Below are 16,622 nucleotides of genomic sequence, written 5' to 3' on the forward strand. Positions count from 1 at the left end.
GATATGCACTTGTGCAGAAATATTATGTTTGCTTGGTAACCTTAAAATTACCATTTCTTACTATTGGAATGTGAATTTTCCAAGCCCAGCCAGCATTATTTTAAAATAATGGTTTGTAGTATTTCTATCCTAGTAACAATTAAGGAATTTTTCAGGCATAAGAGCTCAGATTCCATTCTCTGTTACTGACACATAACCCTGGAATTTACTTACGGAGTCCTTGTATAAGAATAACCTCGTATATCTCAAAGGGCTACAGGCTTCTCATCATTAACACTTTATTCCTTCACGCTTTTTCTACAAGTATACTTCAAATGAGTTCTTTCCAAACATGCCCTTGCCCATCACTGAATGCTGCAGCTCAGCAGAGCCCCTGTGCTGGCTCCGATCTAAATGAGTGCCTCGTGAGGGACAGCGCTGGCTGAGACGGGTACCTGCGCAGCTGAGGGCTGAGCAGCACATCCTGCTGGGGTGGTGGGGCACTGGAAATACTTGGGAGAAGTCTCACCAGACTCAGAGGGTGAGGCTGGGGCGTTTCCTTCAGTTTGGACGTGTGGCTGAGGCTTGGGAAGAGGTGATGGGGTAACTTGCCACCTGGAGGACAAGTCAAGGCTGGTATTGGGAAACTGTGTACCAACACGAGCGGAGGCTGTGGCTCGAGGAAAGCCAAGCACATAATCCATGACTGGACTTGCCTGCACCTCAGGGAAGGGAACATTATTTCTTGGCTGCACGGATAAATTGCATCAAACCACCCATCTCCTCTGCACCTGTGTCTCAGAGATGGACTGTGAGATGGGGCCATGCCGTGGTGTTGGAAAATGAAGCACTTGAAGCGGGTGACAAGGTCCTTTTTGCTAATGTATGCGATTTTCATGGCTTTAAGCTGCGTTTTGCCATTTTGTTACAAATTCTATTGCATTTTTCTTCCCACTTCTTCCACTGCTAATTTACTCTGTGCTGAAACGCAGAACAGAAAACATCTTGAATACAATGACAAGGCAGTATTTCCAATTTTTTAATTTCTAAACTGAGCATAATTTAAGGCATTTTCTCAACTGCTATGACTACTAAGGTACTTAGAGTCTTTAAAAATTAGTTTAAATTGCTGTAAAGCCACTGTCTCTGTATTTGTGGAACTGCAGTGAAAGCGCCATTTATTAAATTACCTGTATCCAACCAAATCCAATTAAACCCTCCAAGACTTTTGCACACTAGGAGGAAGTTGTGCCCTGGCTCTCACGAAGAGATTTTGGACCAGATGATCTCCAGAGGCCCCTTCCAACCTCAACCATTCTGTGATTCTCTGATCTTCAAACAGAACGTAGTATTGGCACATGCAGCTCTCTGGAGGCTCAGGGCTTGGATATCCACCTCCCTGCTAGGGATTCAAAGGTCTATAGTATCTCTTCTTGTTTTGTCTGTTCTCATTCTGTTCCAGTTTGAAATATTGCTCGTTTCCTTGTTGCTGTTGTTCAACGGTGACAGATGACGCTATCACCCAAGTATTCCAACCATGCTGTGATTTGGTATTGGTGTTGGACATCTTGAGAGGTTAGGCTAGCCAATGAAGAAACAGTTACAGAAGAAGTGGCAGACCTAAAGAAGTAACTCTGGGTAATAAGGACGGACAAAAAGTTCCCAATGTGCAAAATACACACAAGACGTAGCACACAAAGATGACCAAAAGCTTCACACAACAGCTCCTAAGCTATATCTGCAAATCAGTTACAGGTGACTCACCGAGAGCCCAGGGGTCCCTGTGGAATGATCTCTTCTTGCACCTCCCTGCTATGGAGCACTGGGAGATGCTCATGATTCGCATCCATATAAACCAATAGTCACTATGGGGTAGGACCTGGGGAACATCTATGCTGCTCCTCAGCACCCCAGACAGGCTGTGCTGACTGCTGCAGGCACATAACCAAACTAAAAAATGTAGAGCTAGCTCCGCTACCCCAGAATAAGCTGCATCCACAGAAGCACAGCTACATTGTAAGCCAGTGCCCTGATTTTCTTTAACATTTTGGAGTCAGTTGTCTGTAAGTACGTCACAATTGGGATGAAGAAAATCCAGCTTTCACAGGGAGGGAGACATCTTGAACCTGAGGTATAGAAGAACATCAGAAGCTTGTTGCTTTGAAATGCTAAAGTTGGACAAAGTTCACTGATCCTAAGCCTCGCACTGGTCCCAGGAAATAACATGGAGTATCAAATAATGCTTTTCTCTCCACAAGTCCCCTAAATCAGCCCACACAGAAAATGAGTATACAGCCTCTTCCAGACACCAGCTGTGTGCCAACTTGCTGTGGGGATATGGCTTATGCCCATTGAGCTGTAAAATGCTGCTTTCCAGGAAAAGTGTTTTAAAAATAATACCCCAGCTATTCCACTGAGCAACACTTAAGCACGACTGTGCACACAGGCCAAAAAAAGCCGGGCCGCTGTCCTCCACCCATCCCTCCCAGCAGCCTTGGCTGGCCAAGTACCGTTTTGTGTACCCACGGCTGAGCTGTTTCTCCTGGCTTTTGGCATCCTGCATAGTGGATCCTGCCTTGGTTCTGCCCTGCTGTGACAACAGCTCTTACCCCCAGTTGTGTGCCGATAAATATTTGTGTGGCTTTGTTGCCATGTGTTATGCTGCCACTGCAAGCCCATGGCTCGTGTTTCTCATTCCCCAGAATATGTGGCTCTTTGCAAGGCACTGGCAATTCTCTGTGCAGTCTGAGACACAGAAGGAAAGCTGCTTCAGCCTGGGGATGGACCACAATTAGGACAACGTATATGTATGTGCAAGAGGCTCTCATCTACAGAGCAACGGGGAACCAACACAATTCCCTATCAGGCTGACCCTACAGAAGACTCATCTTTGTGCTTAACCAAAATGGGTAGGTCGTAAGGTAAAGCCCGCGTGTGGACAGATCCTAGCCAGAGGCAGCTGATATTCCCCAGATTTCAATGACACATCAGCTTTTGCTTAAAATGAGGAGGAACACAGTAGTGCTTGGGAATTCCTGGCCGTGAACCCACAGGAGCTGACTGCAAAGCCACCATCCTCCTGGGCTTGCTTGCACATTCCCACCTCTGCTCAGATGGTGCAACATCAAGCCTTCTGAATGTGTACACACTGAAACTGATATAAAAGAGGGAATTTTTAGGCAGGGGGGTAGATGTGTGTGTAATAGGGAGGATTCAGCTGTTCAGTACCCAGATTCACCATTTACATCTTCCGTATCCCAGGTGGATGCAGAGGCCTTCGCAACGACCAGACCTGGTGTGGGCCCTCACCTGGCCACAAAGCAAAGACCCCAGCAGCCACTCTGGATGCTCAGCTCTGCATCCCTCCTAGGTGGCTTGCAGAGGTGAGAGAAGAGGAGACGGATGAGGTGTAAAGGGGCCAGCCAGCGCTTTTCACTCCACAGGGCTGCTGAAATATTAGGGCTGGCTGGGACAGCCCTAACCAGTACACTGTAGTGAGCGAAGCACTTCACCTCCAACCCTGCTCTCCTGCAGGAGCAAACATGCTCCTGGGGAAGAACCATTTGCCTCTTGTGAGGGAAGGCAGGGAGCTCGTACTTGTTCCAACTTCTTCCTGAATACAATTCTGAAAAAAGTGCTTGTTTACGGATGGTGGTGAAGTTATTGAACCAGCCAATCAACCTGCCTGAAATACTGTGTTGGTGAAACATATCTGTGCAATTGATAAGAGGGTTTATGTTTGTGTTGGAGGCGCCATGGGCCAGGCATCCAAGGCAGATGGCTCCTGAACAGGCTCCATATGCTGCAGGAAATTCAGAGTGATAGATAAACCCTCTTCCCCTCAAGTGGAGACAAGATCGTAGAGGCTCCATCTAAAATGGACTTGTAAAATAGCTAATAAATCACCCAGAAGATGGTACGTGATTTGCCTTTGGGAGAATGTGTGTGCTGATAACCCTCTGTCTCCCTCATGCTTCTGCCATGCAATGAGTTTTGCCAGGCCTTGCGGTGCTTTATTGCAGCTACTGGCACTCCCCAGCACAACTCAGGGCCTCCATTTCTCCAACAAGGGTAATGCAGTGAAACTCGTCTCATGTTTGGCTGTCCAGCCAGACCTGTTCACAAGTGGCCAAAAAATCATGGTTTTGTCTGACAGGAGAGCCTCCATTGTTCAGCACAAGCCAGAATAACAGGGCTCAGCCTGAATGCTTCCCACCTGCAAAAGGACCATCCTCCCAGCTCAGCCAGCTGTGGCTGGAGCAGTGGGTCCAAGGCAGCTGTTCAGCTCCTCCTCCAAAATAGGGCTAGGTTTTGGCTTCTCTCATCCCTCCCTCTACCCCAGCAGCCTGGGTACTCTCTTCCTCCCCCCAGTTAAGCAAAGTAAGCTCCAGTCACACTTCCCAGCTTTGCTCCGTGACAGACTGACACAGAGTTGGGAGCTACAAATACCTGGCTTCTTTTTAAGACCAAGCTATGGCTATTTGCCAGAAAAATACAATTAAAAATTTGGCACAGGCCCTCACAGTCCTTGGGTGGTGAACTCGGATATATTGCTGCACAAGTTCTTGGCATCAGAAAAATCGCCCTTTGGTGGAGGCATGGGGAGCAGGCAGTGGGTGAGGATTAATCAAACTGGCATCTAACAAGGGCCCCTGTGCAGGGCCGGGCTGCTCCACACACAGCTGCACTCGGAAACGAGAACTGCACCAAAAGATTCATTTCCAAGCCAAAATCCAGTCACATCAACATTCAACTTAATCTCCAGATTAAACGGGGCGGGGGTGAAAACCTATCAGCATCAAGGTTAAAATCTTCCAGATGAGCATCTTCCCCCGCAGATGCAGAAAGAAGCGAAGAAATTTGGAGTGGCAGATTCCCCACAGCCACCTGGCAGCAGGCCACGTGCCGCCTGGCAGCAGGGCGACGTTTGCCCGCGGCACCAGCCTCTCCCCGGGGAAACCACCGCTCGAGCCCCGCAGCACGGCAGCACGCCCAGGCACGGCGGGGGCACGGCACGGCCACCCAGCTGAGCAGCGGCGGGGAGGCGTCGAGAACGGGACGTTTTGTACCGAGCCAGCTGCGGAGCACGTGAGCAAGGCTCATGGTGTCACAGGAGAGCCAGCGATGTGAGATTGCAGACGCAGCTGTTGCAAAGGTCTCTTTCCTGATGCTTGCTCTCCGAGTGCGATTTCTCCACCACAGGCTGCTGTCCGTCTCTAGCCATGGGCACTGCTCAAGAGAAGTTTGTGCTACCCAATGCTTTACATTAGCCGTGCTGTGACCTAGCACCAAAACCCCCTATCGTCTGTTGTATGGGAGTAAATTTCTGAAGGGGATTTTCTAGGATAGGTTTTAGGAGAAAACTGCACTGAACACACAACGTATGAAGAATATTTAAATAAATGGCTCAAGAAGGTAAAAGAGACAGGCATTAGACAAGCTTCATGCCCTTCTCCAGAGGACAGCAAAATAGCTACAACCACGAATCCTTGTGCAGTAGTCAGGGAGGGAGACGAGCAGTAACAGACAAAGGTGGCAGGCAGCCTTCCCTTCTGCCCCTTCCCAAGTTAAGGCAGGAGTAGCCAAACTGCCACTCACGTAGAAACAGCAAAGCCCGTGTTACCAAAGCTGCAATACGAATACAACGGCAGTCCTGTCTTGTCTTCAGTTTTTTTCATGAAGAAATTAAAAAACACTGGGTGCTGAGAGTCACACTGACCGTGCTCACAGAGCTGCTGACAAGGCCAGTTTGGCTCAGCAGCCAATGTGACCTGGGAGCTCTTGGACACTGCAGCTCTCTGTTGCTATACCCACGAGTTAAAAAAATGCATCTGCAAACACCTGGGACATAAAATAGTGGGGGGGAAAGCCACAAATAGGAAACTGGACTCTTGCCTTCAACAGAGTCCTGCAGGAGGCCTTAGAAATGTGAGCCTAAAGTAGAAGCAGGTAGTTCTGGAGCCATGGAAATAATCCCCACCGCGCCGCATCAGGGCACTGCCTGTGCCACATGTTGCATCAGAAGCCCACTCCTGCTCCTTGCCTTTTTAACCGCGACATTGCCCAAAGCTATCTTGAGACACTGGACCATGGTGTTCCCGCCAGCAATTAAGGAAGTTACAGCATCCATAAAGTTATCTCCTGTACTGAATAGAAGAAATTGGGTTTGCTCAGCTAACTGTGGTCAACAAGCTGTGCAACAGCATGTCCGGGACCTGCCTCCACGATTCAGGACCTATTGTTATCAGCAAGGAGCCCTGATACCAGGCAAAGTGAGATACTGCTACAGCAGCCAATACCTTAGAAAGTCACTTGGGTATCTGCCCTTGGCTTTCTAGGACCTCAGAGAAGCCTTCAAGATGGCAAAGCCTTTCTTTAGCAGATGTTAACTCATAAAAATCAAATGACAGAGAAACACATTTCACCCTGAACGGAAGACTCTGCTTGGATATAGACTGTTTTGCTAGGGCTTGTTTTGTTTGGGTTGGGTTTGGTTTTTTCCATTACCAAGCATCATCTGTCCTGTCTACCGGACTGGCACAAGACCACAAGCAGGGCTATTTTAAAAACCTTTTTTTAACCTGCGGTAGTAATGATTGACGCTATACCTGTAGCGATCCTATAGCTGTCAGCAGTTTTGGAGATTGCCTTCCGAGTGCGGCCGGCAACGTACCATTGCCAATGACCAACAATGTTAAACCAGTCAAGAATTCAAATGTCTCTGCAGGGCTGAAGGAGCTGTCACAGATGAACACTTTCACGGTAGTCTGTTGGCTCTCAGAAATGAAAGCAAAAAAATAGCATTTGCCTGCCAGCATCTTATTTCAGAGCAAAGATTGCTTTTCCCTCCTGGGATTCCAGATCTTCCTTTTCGTGTAGCAGAAAGCAAGCCTCTCCGAACATTTCCTCTGCTGTAACACTCACAAAAGAACCCCTTGAGGCTGTTTAAAAACCTGAACCACAATGGGTCTGTCTTTTCATTTTGCTCATCAGAGCTGCACCGCTGCCAACACAAGGGCACGCACCCTTCCTCGGTGAGCCACGTCAGGTGGGGCTGCGTCCCGTCCCAGAGGATGCTGTGAAGCCACAGGAAACTTCAGGAGCCAGCCAGCCAGCACCCTGAAATTTGCAGTCGGTGGCTGTCCCAGGCAATTCCTCTCAGGATGCGAAGGGGCAGTTATTTGGCTTGTCACACTAAAATCCAGATAAAAAATTTCTACTGCTTATGGAAAAGTCTCCGCAACTCATCCTGGGGATGGTTTCCAGGCTACAAGCACACGTTCTTAAGAGCCTTGTCATTATTTATATCACACTCTTCTGTGAAAGAGAATGCAGATTTCTGTTACCCAGGAAAAAGCAGTGTTAGGTTTTATGTTGCTCTAAGCATTACCTTGGAGGGGCTGGGTAAGCCCAATGCGCTGGCCGTGGGGCACAGGGCTGTGGCAGAAAGCAGCACCCCTTGCAAGGCCCTTTGCTGCAGACAAGTGCCACACACTGACATCTGCCCCACAAGCTGTGTGGCAAGACTGGGGCCTCTCTCCAGGCTCTCCGAGATGGGTGCAGACCCAAAATAAAACGCCCCAGGGAGAACTGTCATTTCTTTCCTTGTCAGCACCAAGGGCAGGCTGAGCCTCCAGGTAATAGCAGTGAGGGGTCTGCACGCAGAGTGTTTTGTCCCCAGGGCTGAAATCCACCTTTTGCCTTCGCTTTCCCATCTCCAGTGTTATTTGCACCCCACAACCCACCGCGACATTTATGTACTTGTTGGAGGGCCCCAGCCACCCTGTTGTTTGGCTGCAGCAGGGGGGATGCATGGAAGAATGGGCGATCAGAGGAAACAGGGCACTTGGCAAAGCTCTGTCCTACCACATGCTGCTTTGCCGGTAGGGATCGGTATGTGGGAGGGAAGGGAGGCCCTTCCATCCAGAAGCAACTTCTCCAGCAGAGATGACCCCATTTTACCTACAATCTATGGGGAATAATGCAGGTGTAAATGAAGGGCATTGCAGGCATTGGTGCTGCCACAGACCTTTATGGTAACAGCCCTTTACGGTAACAGCTTAAGGGCCGTCAGTGTAGCAGAAAAGGCAGGTGGCACATGACAGGCTGTACGAGCCCTACCAGCTGTTCCCAAAGATGTGCCAAGGGTGAAACCACCTCTGGCACCCAAAAGGCACTTCTGCAGCTCACCTTTCTGGCTCACACAACAGATTCGTGCACACCTGGCAGGTGAGGTCTTTGCAAAAGCAACGGGAAGGCAGAACTCAGAGAGGAGGGGAGGGTGGCTGGCAGTGGCTGGGAAAGCCAGCAGCTCTATGCGAGAGACTTCTGCTGTACAAATCCTTGCAAGGGGCTGCAATAAGATCAGCAAAATCTGGTAAAAGCAAGCAGGGCTGTGCTGGGAAACCCAGGAGGGACAGCTCAGCTTGTCTTGTGCCTAACGGAAAGCTGAATGAAAAGCTCTACCTGTGTATCATGTCCTGCAGGCTGAAAGCTTGTGACTCAGTGATGTTAAAGAAAATTAGAAGGGAAAATAGCAACGTACCTCAATGAAGATGTGTATTTAGAGAGGTACCACTCTGGTACCTTATAAAAAAGCAGCAGCTCTCCTCATGTTATTATGGGACCAATATGATTTAAGAGACAGGGGGATGTAAGGTCAAAGTACGACAGTGGAGTCACAGATTTTATTTCCAATATCTATTCTTGTGCCAAGATGTTGTGACCTGGGCAAGTCAGTATCAGACACAAATGACATGAAGATAAATTAGACCTTCCCAGTCAATCTCAACAGATGTGGAGCGGGCAGGTGCAAACACTAACCCGCGCAAACACTAACCCATGCGCTCCCAGGATTCACGCAAATATATCGAGTGTTTCACTTGCAAAACCCCTGCTGTAATAGGGCTGTATATACAAACACAGACCACGCTCACAAACAAGCGTGTAGCTGCTTGCCCTTTATATTGAGGGTGCAAGTCCACAGACGCATGGGACGTTAGCCAAGTGGAAACTTCGCAAATGTCAATTAAGTGATAAAAATGTCATCACACTCCTTTTACATCAGGGTTGCAGGGAAAAGCCATGCAACTTGCTTAGTTTCTCTTGCAATGGAGCACAAGTCAGCACTGCTATCCAAGCACCCTGGCTGGCTCCGATTTATGCCATAGCAAAACCAAAAGACGCAAGCAAATAGGGATATGGCAGCCAAGCTATGGTCTCAGCTGGCACAAGCCCAGTTCTGCTGAAGCCAGGGGAGACAAAATGACTCATGTAAGGCTGAGGATCTGCCCGATGTGTCTAGTATGTGCTGAAAAACATGCAGCTGGCTTAACGTCAAACTTGCTCTCAATCTCAAGCAATGATTCAATCAGAGGCTACTTGCAACTACCAGAAACCCACTCACTTTGATACATAATCAGAAATTTAATGCCTGATGCCAACTGGCGCCATATCTGTCTCCAAATCTGGTGTCTGGTGAGAGGCAAAAAATGAAACCTCACCATTCAAACCTGACAGAAGTCCCAAGGCCAATTCAGTAACATGGCCTGTCTCATCTCCCCTCACTCTTGGAAAGTACAAGTTTTGCAGTAATCTACAGGAATTAGTTTTGGGGAGAAAGTGTAGCCTGCTGGTAGAAACAAGGCATTTCCATAAGCTCACAGCAAGGTGAATCAAAACAGCCACCATCCTCATTAACAGGCAGATTTGCAACACAAAAGTCAGCCTGCAACATTAAATTAACACAAGAAGAGACACAAGTTGCACTTACCCAGAAAGAAACTGCGCCCTGTGCAATTCTGGGTCAGGGGCTGCAGTGTGAGCCCCCAGGCTCTCTGTGGGTATCTTAAATCCTTCCCACTCCGGCACGCTTGAAATCTTCCAGGAAAGCTCTTGCCCAGCCCACCTACCGCCTTTCAGCTCTGGTGGTGTGTGATCTCCTAGACAGAGTTTTCTGCTTTATGTCACCTGGATACTTGTCCATGTTCAGCACTAGACAGAGGGATGCTCTAGACCGACACACTTGTCATACAGAAACCTGTCATTAGCTTAAATGCTATTTAGATTATTGCGGTATAAGAAATGGATATAGGAAGGGTACAAGCAGGCTATGAGAAGCAATAATCATCACCTTCATTTTGGGCATGCTGCAGTAAGCAAAACCTACATCTCTATTGTAATGACAAATCTATTGGGTGTTGTATGATATGAAGGGCAGTAGAAAAATTAAAAGTGCTAATATAATAACCACTTAGGCCTCTGGGAGGGAAGAGAGTTACATAACTAACAATCCTTTTGCTGTTCAAGAGTTTCCACATGCTAGCAGAAGACAGGTTCCAGATGCCATCATTTTCTAAGAGTCTAATTTCACTGGAGTTATTATTTCCTCCGTATTATGCAGTTACCCACAGAGAAAGATAACTTTGGCTCTTCTGTTGCACTCAGTGTACTTTGGATATAGATACTTGAACAGGAAAAGAGAACAGAAGAAATGCATCTCTGTCCTTTCAGAGGAATTACGTGCAAGTACAGGCTTCTCTGAACTGGACCCATAATCTCATTGCACAAAGCACGCTTTGGACAACAGACGCCTGTGACTTGAGTGATATACTTGAGTTAATGAAGCCTTTAATCTACAGCACTGCCTGCAGCAGCAATCAGCACTAACTGTTTAATGCAACCACACTGGAACTGGGAAGAGCACAAGAGAAGCCCGTGCTTTCTAGCCTCCAATTTCAGCTACCAATATCTAAGCCCACCCTCTCATAGCAACAGTTACAGCAAAGAATGTCAATGTCATAGCAAGAATGTGCAAGTTCAGTCTGAAAAAATAAATCGTGGCGCGTAACACTATGCCTGGGCTCTAGCTGGCATAAATCAGCACAGCTTTTTGCTCAGTAGGACCAAAGCTTTTAGGCTTCTCCCAAAAGTTGTGGCTGACATAAATGTTACTAAGATCCTGCTAAACTTACCTAAGGTGATGATTCTCTCCCTTACTTCATTTGAGTTCAGACGTTTAGAAATCTTTTCTATAATTCATTTAAATTGGTTTGATTTTTATACAAGTGCCATATTTCCATAATTGTCCATGTGGTATATAAGCGTGCATGTTTACAAGCCTCCTGCATAATAAAATCCCAATTTATGATGTATTTAAGTAATGGGGTAAATTACAATGAAAGCAACAATGTTGCATATAAACAAAGAGAACAAGTAAAATTAACCTCTCTACTGTAAGAGTTACTACTGACTTAAATGGTTGCTAACATTTTATTCATTAATGCAGAAATAATACACCCTCTGTTTAAGAAGCAAAGGCTGAAATAGTTTGGGGTATGATCTGGCTTGCTTGTTTTCAACAGCAGTTTGAGGATTATGAAACACACTTTCTAATAATAAACCTTTAAAACTATGCTTAGACCTACTACTGCTACAATTACCCATAGCGCAAAGTCTCTAAGCAACATGATTTACATCAGGTTTCTATATTCATCTGGATCAGTGTGGTTGGACCCCTCTTCAGAAACTCAAATGATACCCACCCAGTTCTCCAGCCCTAACTATTTGTTACTGGTGAATACCCTTCCACATCATACCTTTCAGGTTTTTTGCCCAGTTTTTGTAAGTGACCTTCACACTCCCCCACAGCAACACCCTGCATCTACCCAGGGGTTCGACAAGGGCTGTTCCCAGGAGGGTTGCTGGCTGCTTCCCACTGAAGGGGTATGGGGCTCAACTTGCTTGATGCAGCCAAACCAACATATTCTTCCCCAGCCCAGCTACCTCTGTTTAAAGATCCAAATACATCAGAGGGCAAAAGGAAAGGGATGGGGATTATTAAGATGCAGCTTCTCGGCAAAAATCTGTCCCAAACAGGGAGTTTCACCTCCCTCCCACACATCGGACTGGGCTAGGCCAAGTAAAAGTCAGGTGCAGAGAGGATGTTGTAGGGATGACAGCCCGTAGTTCATCTTGCTCAGAAAGACACACCGATATCATCTACAACTGCCCCCCAAAAGAGACCTATTCTCAGCCAATTAATGTCTTTATATTTCCCATGCCCTGTTTTCCTTCAGGTGGTCTGAAGCCCTACACTAAGTTTAGCCCTAACTTTAGGGGAAAAATAGGGTCCCTTTGAGCAAGGAGCATTATATAAATGCCAGAATGACTGCACGTCTCCAGGCTCATCTCCTGCACACTTGTGGCCCCTGCAATCGTGGTGCCTGCTGGGCAGAAAGGTCCTTAGGGCAAGGGCTACGTCCCACAAGCTCACACTACAAACTGCTTAACCAATAGTGGAAAAAAAAACCCCAAAAAACCCAAACAGGACAAATATCACTAACGAGGCAGTCTCTGAAAGGACTTTTATTCAGATGGGACCAGCAATGACTGAACAAGAAGGGAATTAAACCTCACATATACATGAAGCAAATGCGCCATTTATTAATACTGCTCTCCAACCGCAGGCTCTCAGCCCACACGGCTTTATACAGAAAAGACAGCTCTTAATCAGAGCAGTATCGAGAATAGTAATTTTTAAGAAGGATTCTCCTGCTTGCCTAGCAGAGTAAGCAGTGAAAGCTTCCCTCCAAGGTGACTTCCAACCAGAGTGAGCATTGCTCACCAGCTGGAACAGGACTGGCAGAGAAATACATCTCTGCCACAGCCCAGCGCCACGCAAGTCTAGAGTCTGGCATCAATAGGACCCCAGAGCTTTATCACAGCTGAGGACCTGGCACAATATGTTAAAAGGTATTTTGGCCCCAGACTCATTTATTTGTGGGCATGCTCCCCCCTCAGCACATCTGAACTGTGCAGCACTAGAGACAACAGCTTGGCTAGCTCTGCACAATGCCGCGGTCTCTCCTTACGTGGTCTCTCCTTACGCATGGGGTGGACTTGCCAACCCCCCGGGGCCATGATGCACACCTGGCAGCCAGCACGAACAAGCAGTCCTAGCCGAGATCTCTCCCTAGGGTCCTCTCCATGGTCCGTGCCTCCTTGCGTGGTTTCTTCCAGCTATCAGTTGTACAGCAGACCTGGAGCTCAGGGTTTCTCACTCTCCTTACAAGAGTGTCCTAAAGAAGGAAAGAGGGGGAGACGCAGGAGACTAGGTTGTGCGTAAGTAGTCGGGGCCATCTGCTGCAGTTATGTACAAAGGCCATCGCTTTGAAAACGGGAAGCAAAATCATGTCACTCTCAGCTGTGCTTTTCTAGTGTCCTCCCCATTGAGGCTGTTGCTGCAGCGTACTGGGAGAGGACAGAACACTGTAGACAAATCAATTCCTCTGGCTAATTTGATTATGCCTTAGGTACTGCCCCCACAGAGAGCATCGCCATCGTGTGTCATAGCAGAGATAGCCATGCTGGCTCCAAACACCTGCTCTATCTACACAGCAAAAGGCAGTGCGGTACAGAGATAAGGCCTGGCCCCCAAGGGTAGCACCTACCTGTGGCCACACCGATTGCCCACTGCTGTTCCCTTCAGCAAGCGACTTGCCAGAGGGAGCCCACTGGCTGTACAGCCGCCCTGCTTCTCACCCCCTGTGCAGCTCCAGCTGGCAGCTGTGCAAAGGCCGCACCATGCTCCCGGGCACCGCACGCTGCTGCACAACACCCTTTCAGCCTGCCCTCCGCGGACCGCAGCACAGCCGACGCCGGAGCAGCACAGCGCGCTCCTTCGGAGGAACAGCAGTGTGGAAACCCACTGAAGGTGATGTGCAAAGAACTGCTCCCTAACAGACTGAAGCCTTGCAGCTCTTTTTATGAGCTCTTTGGAGGATCAGACGCCCTCCCCTCCCACCTCTACAGCCACGGTAAACAGCTGCAGCTCTGGTCACAGCTCCCGGTGTCATTGTCCCTCCAGCTCTCCGCAGCTTCAGACCTGCGTCAGTTGCCTTTCGTGAAGCAAAGAGTTGGTACATCAGGGATGAAGCCAGAGCAGAAACGTGCTTTGTTACATGTCAAAAGGGCAAGTGAAGAAAGAAGGTGGTTTTTTTTCATTTTCCTTCCCAAGTTACCTTCCTAAAGTGTAATTTCTGGTGTAGGTAATGCCTTCCAGTCTGAACTACATACACCCTTCCCAACACATCCTCATACTTCAGTCATTTGTCTCCTCTCAAAGCCTGGATGAAATATACTCTTCAAGACCACCCTGATTCACTAGGCTTAACAAGTACTGCCTCCTGTGAATTATGAAACAAATTCTGCCAGGTTTTGAGCCATTCCAGTATTGTCCCAGTGTAAGATTTTACTTCCAAGGTACACGTACACAATTCACTGTAACTAAAAGCGTTACTTAAGGATGAATTTAGCTTATGGCAGAGAAGCACAAAGATACCAAACCTCTTCAGTTATTTTTGAAAAGCACAAGGAAAAAAAAAAAAGTCTGGCACTACAATGGTATAATTTACAAGCTACTTCCCTCTGTCTCTAAAGATAAAAGTCACCCCCAGGCTGCTGATGAACTTACCAGGTACATGTTAATAACAGGGGGAAAATTCATCTGAAATATCAGACAATATGAGCTGCTGCGCAGAATTGGCAAAGCAATTTAAAAGTTTTGAACCCTGGCTTTGTGAATTAATGGGCAAAGGACAGGATTTCTACCTGCGAGAGAGAACGCAACAGACTGGCCGTTAACCAAAATATTTCAAAACAAGATGATAATGGATTCACAGAGAACCAGGATACCAGCAATAGGTGTTCAGTGCTGCAGCGAAGCACCAGGCAACTTTCCCACCAACAGTTAGCTGTTCTTACAGCACGCATTAGTCTGCTGGTGTATTCAGACAAATCCCTCGCTTTCTAGAAGGAGGAACACGCAAAGCAGCGCATCTAAGAGTGCAGCTTTTCTGCTGTTCTGGCTGAAAGCATTTTGTCTCCTTTTGAAACACTCCCTCCCTTCACCCGCAGGGCCAGGACCTGGTCTTGCTGGCACGAGCCACGGCTACTTCAGCCACCAGCTTTGCTCCATCAGTCCAGCTGTGCTGCTGCACACATCACCTACCGACAGGACAGCGGCGAGCTGCCACCCGATTTCTGGTTCCATTAATTAAGCATTGTGACTCCCCCAGGAGACAGGCAGGTGACACCATCCCTGTCTCCCGTCGTTCGGCGGTGGAAGCGCCAGGTTGGCTTGTCAGGGGACAACGAGGTCTCGGTGGGAGCTCAGCCCAGCGCGGTGGCCGACACGACCCTCAGCCCCAGCCGTCCCCTGGGCGGCAAAGCCATCTCGGGGCGGTCGGTGCCCGCGGGGGCCGGAGGATGCTCCCGGGGGCCGGAGGATGCTCCCGGGCGCTGCTGCAGCGCCAGCCCAGGGCAGCCGGAGCGGAGGGGCTCGGAGCAGCTGCAAGCCGTGTACAGCAGCCGCATCACCGACTTGTTAGAAAACGGACGTGACAAGAGGAGGAAGAGACGGAGAGACACCCCCCCCAGAAGGCGCACCGCTGGAGCAACAGCTGCCGGCGGGAGGCACCGGCGCGCGGGGAGGGCCGGGGGGAGCACCAGGCACGCGGGGGGGTGTCTCCGCCAACGGTCGCTGCCTCGCGCGGGGGGAGCGGCGGCGGGAGCCGGGAGCGGAGCGGAGCACCCAGCGCCCTCGGGGGCAGCGCCTCGGGGACCGGGTAGGGGGCACCGCGGGGGGGGGGGGGGTGGGGGTGGGGGTGGGAGGGAGGAAATACCGCCCGGGGAGGGCGTCCCTGCCGGGCGGCCGCCACAGGGGGCGCGGGTCCCGCTCCCCCCGCCCGCCGCGCGGCCCGCACTCACCACAGTGACGGGGGACACCATGTCGGCGGCAGCGGCGGGGCGCGTCCTGCTGCTGCTGCTGCCGCTCGCTGCCCTGCCTGCCGGGGCGCTTTTTTAGACAGCGGTGACGTCACCGGCGAGGGGGCCCCCGCGGCGAATGCGCTGCGGGGAGAGGGAGGGGGGGGCGGCCCCGGCCCCGCCCCCGGGGCGCGGGCAGGCGCAGCCCGGGCCCGCTGCCGGGCGGGTGCGCGGTTCGCTCGGCCCCCGCCGGCGGCGGCGGCAGTGACGCCGTCCCCCTCCTGGCGCGGCGCCTGCCAGGCAGCCGGCAGCGGCCGGGTCCTGCGCCGCGTCCCCTCCCCGGCGCGGCGAGCCGCAGCGGGGACGCGGCCTGCGGGGTCCTCGGGCGGGGTTGCGGCGGTCCCTGCGAGCCCCGCTCGCGGCCCGTTGCCGGGCCCTTTGGGGCGGGGGGGGTGCGCAGGGGCTCCCTGCCGAGAACGGCCTCCCCCAGACCCCGTGCCGGGGCAGGGCGCCTCGCCCGGCCCGCCGAGGCGCTAGCGGGGGCTCGCGGCTCCGGCCGCTGGCTCTCGGCCGGGGCAAGCGTCGGCCCGCTTAGCAAAACGGCTTCCCGGCCCGCCGAGGGGAGCCGGCGGCCGGTCCGCTCCCCCCCGCCCCCCCCGGCGGGAGCGCCCCGGAGGCTCGAGGACACCCCCGGGCCGGGCAGGACAGGCCGGCGCCCTCGGCCCCGCCACCGCCCAGGGCTGCCGGTGCCGGCGGTACCAGGCACGGGGCGAGGGGCAGCACACCCCGCGCCCCTCGCTCCACCTCCCGTCCCTCCCGTCTCGGCTTCCCCCGCCGGCGGGCCGGCCTGCCTGCCTGCCGGCGCCCGCACGCCCCCA

The 16,622-nt window shown here is 50.7% G+C and overlaps 1 protein-coding gene across 1 annotated transcript in view; it reads right to left on the reverse strand.

The window, feature by feature from the left end:
* The window catches only part of TMEM86A (transmembrane protein 86A), a 29,780-nt gene extending 13,973 nt beyond the window's left edge, over positions 1-15,807 (reverse strand). Inside the window, exon 1 of the mRNA XM_075047938.1 lies at positions 15,748-15,807. Coding sequence (XP_074904039.1) covers positions 15,748-15,768 — 21 coding nt within the window. The 5' untranslated portion in view covers positions 15,769-15,807. The remainder of the gene's footprint in view (positions 1-15,747) is intronic.
* Positions 15,808-16,622: the final 815 nt, after the last annotated feature.

This window comes from Buteo buteo, chromosome 16, assembly GCF_964188355.1.
Source record: "Buteo buteo chromosome 16, bButBut1.hap1.1, whole genome shotgun sequence".
Taxonomy (NCBI): Eukaryota; Metazoa; Chordata; class Aves; order Accipitriformes; family Accipitridae; genus Buteo; species Buteo buteo.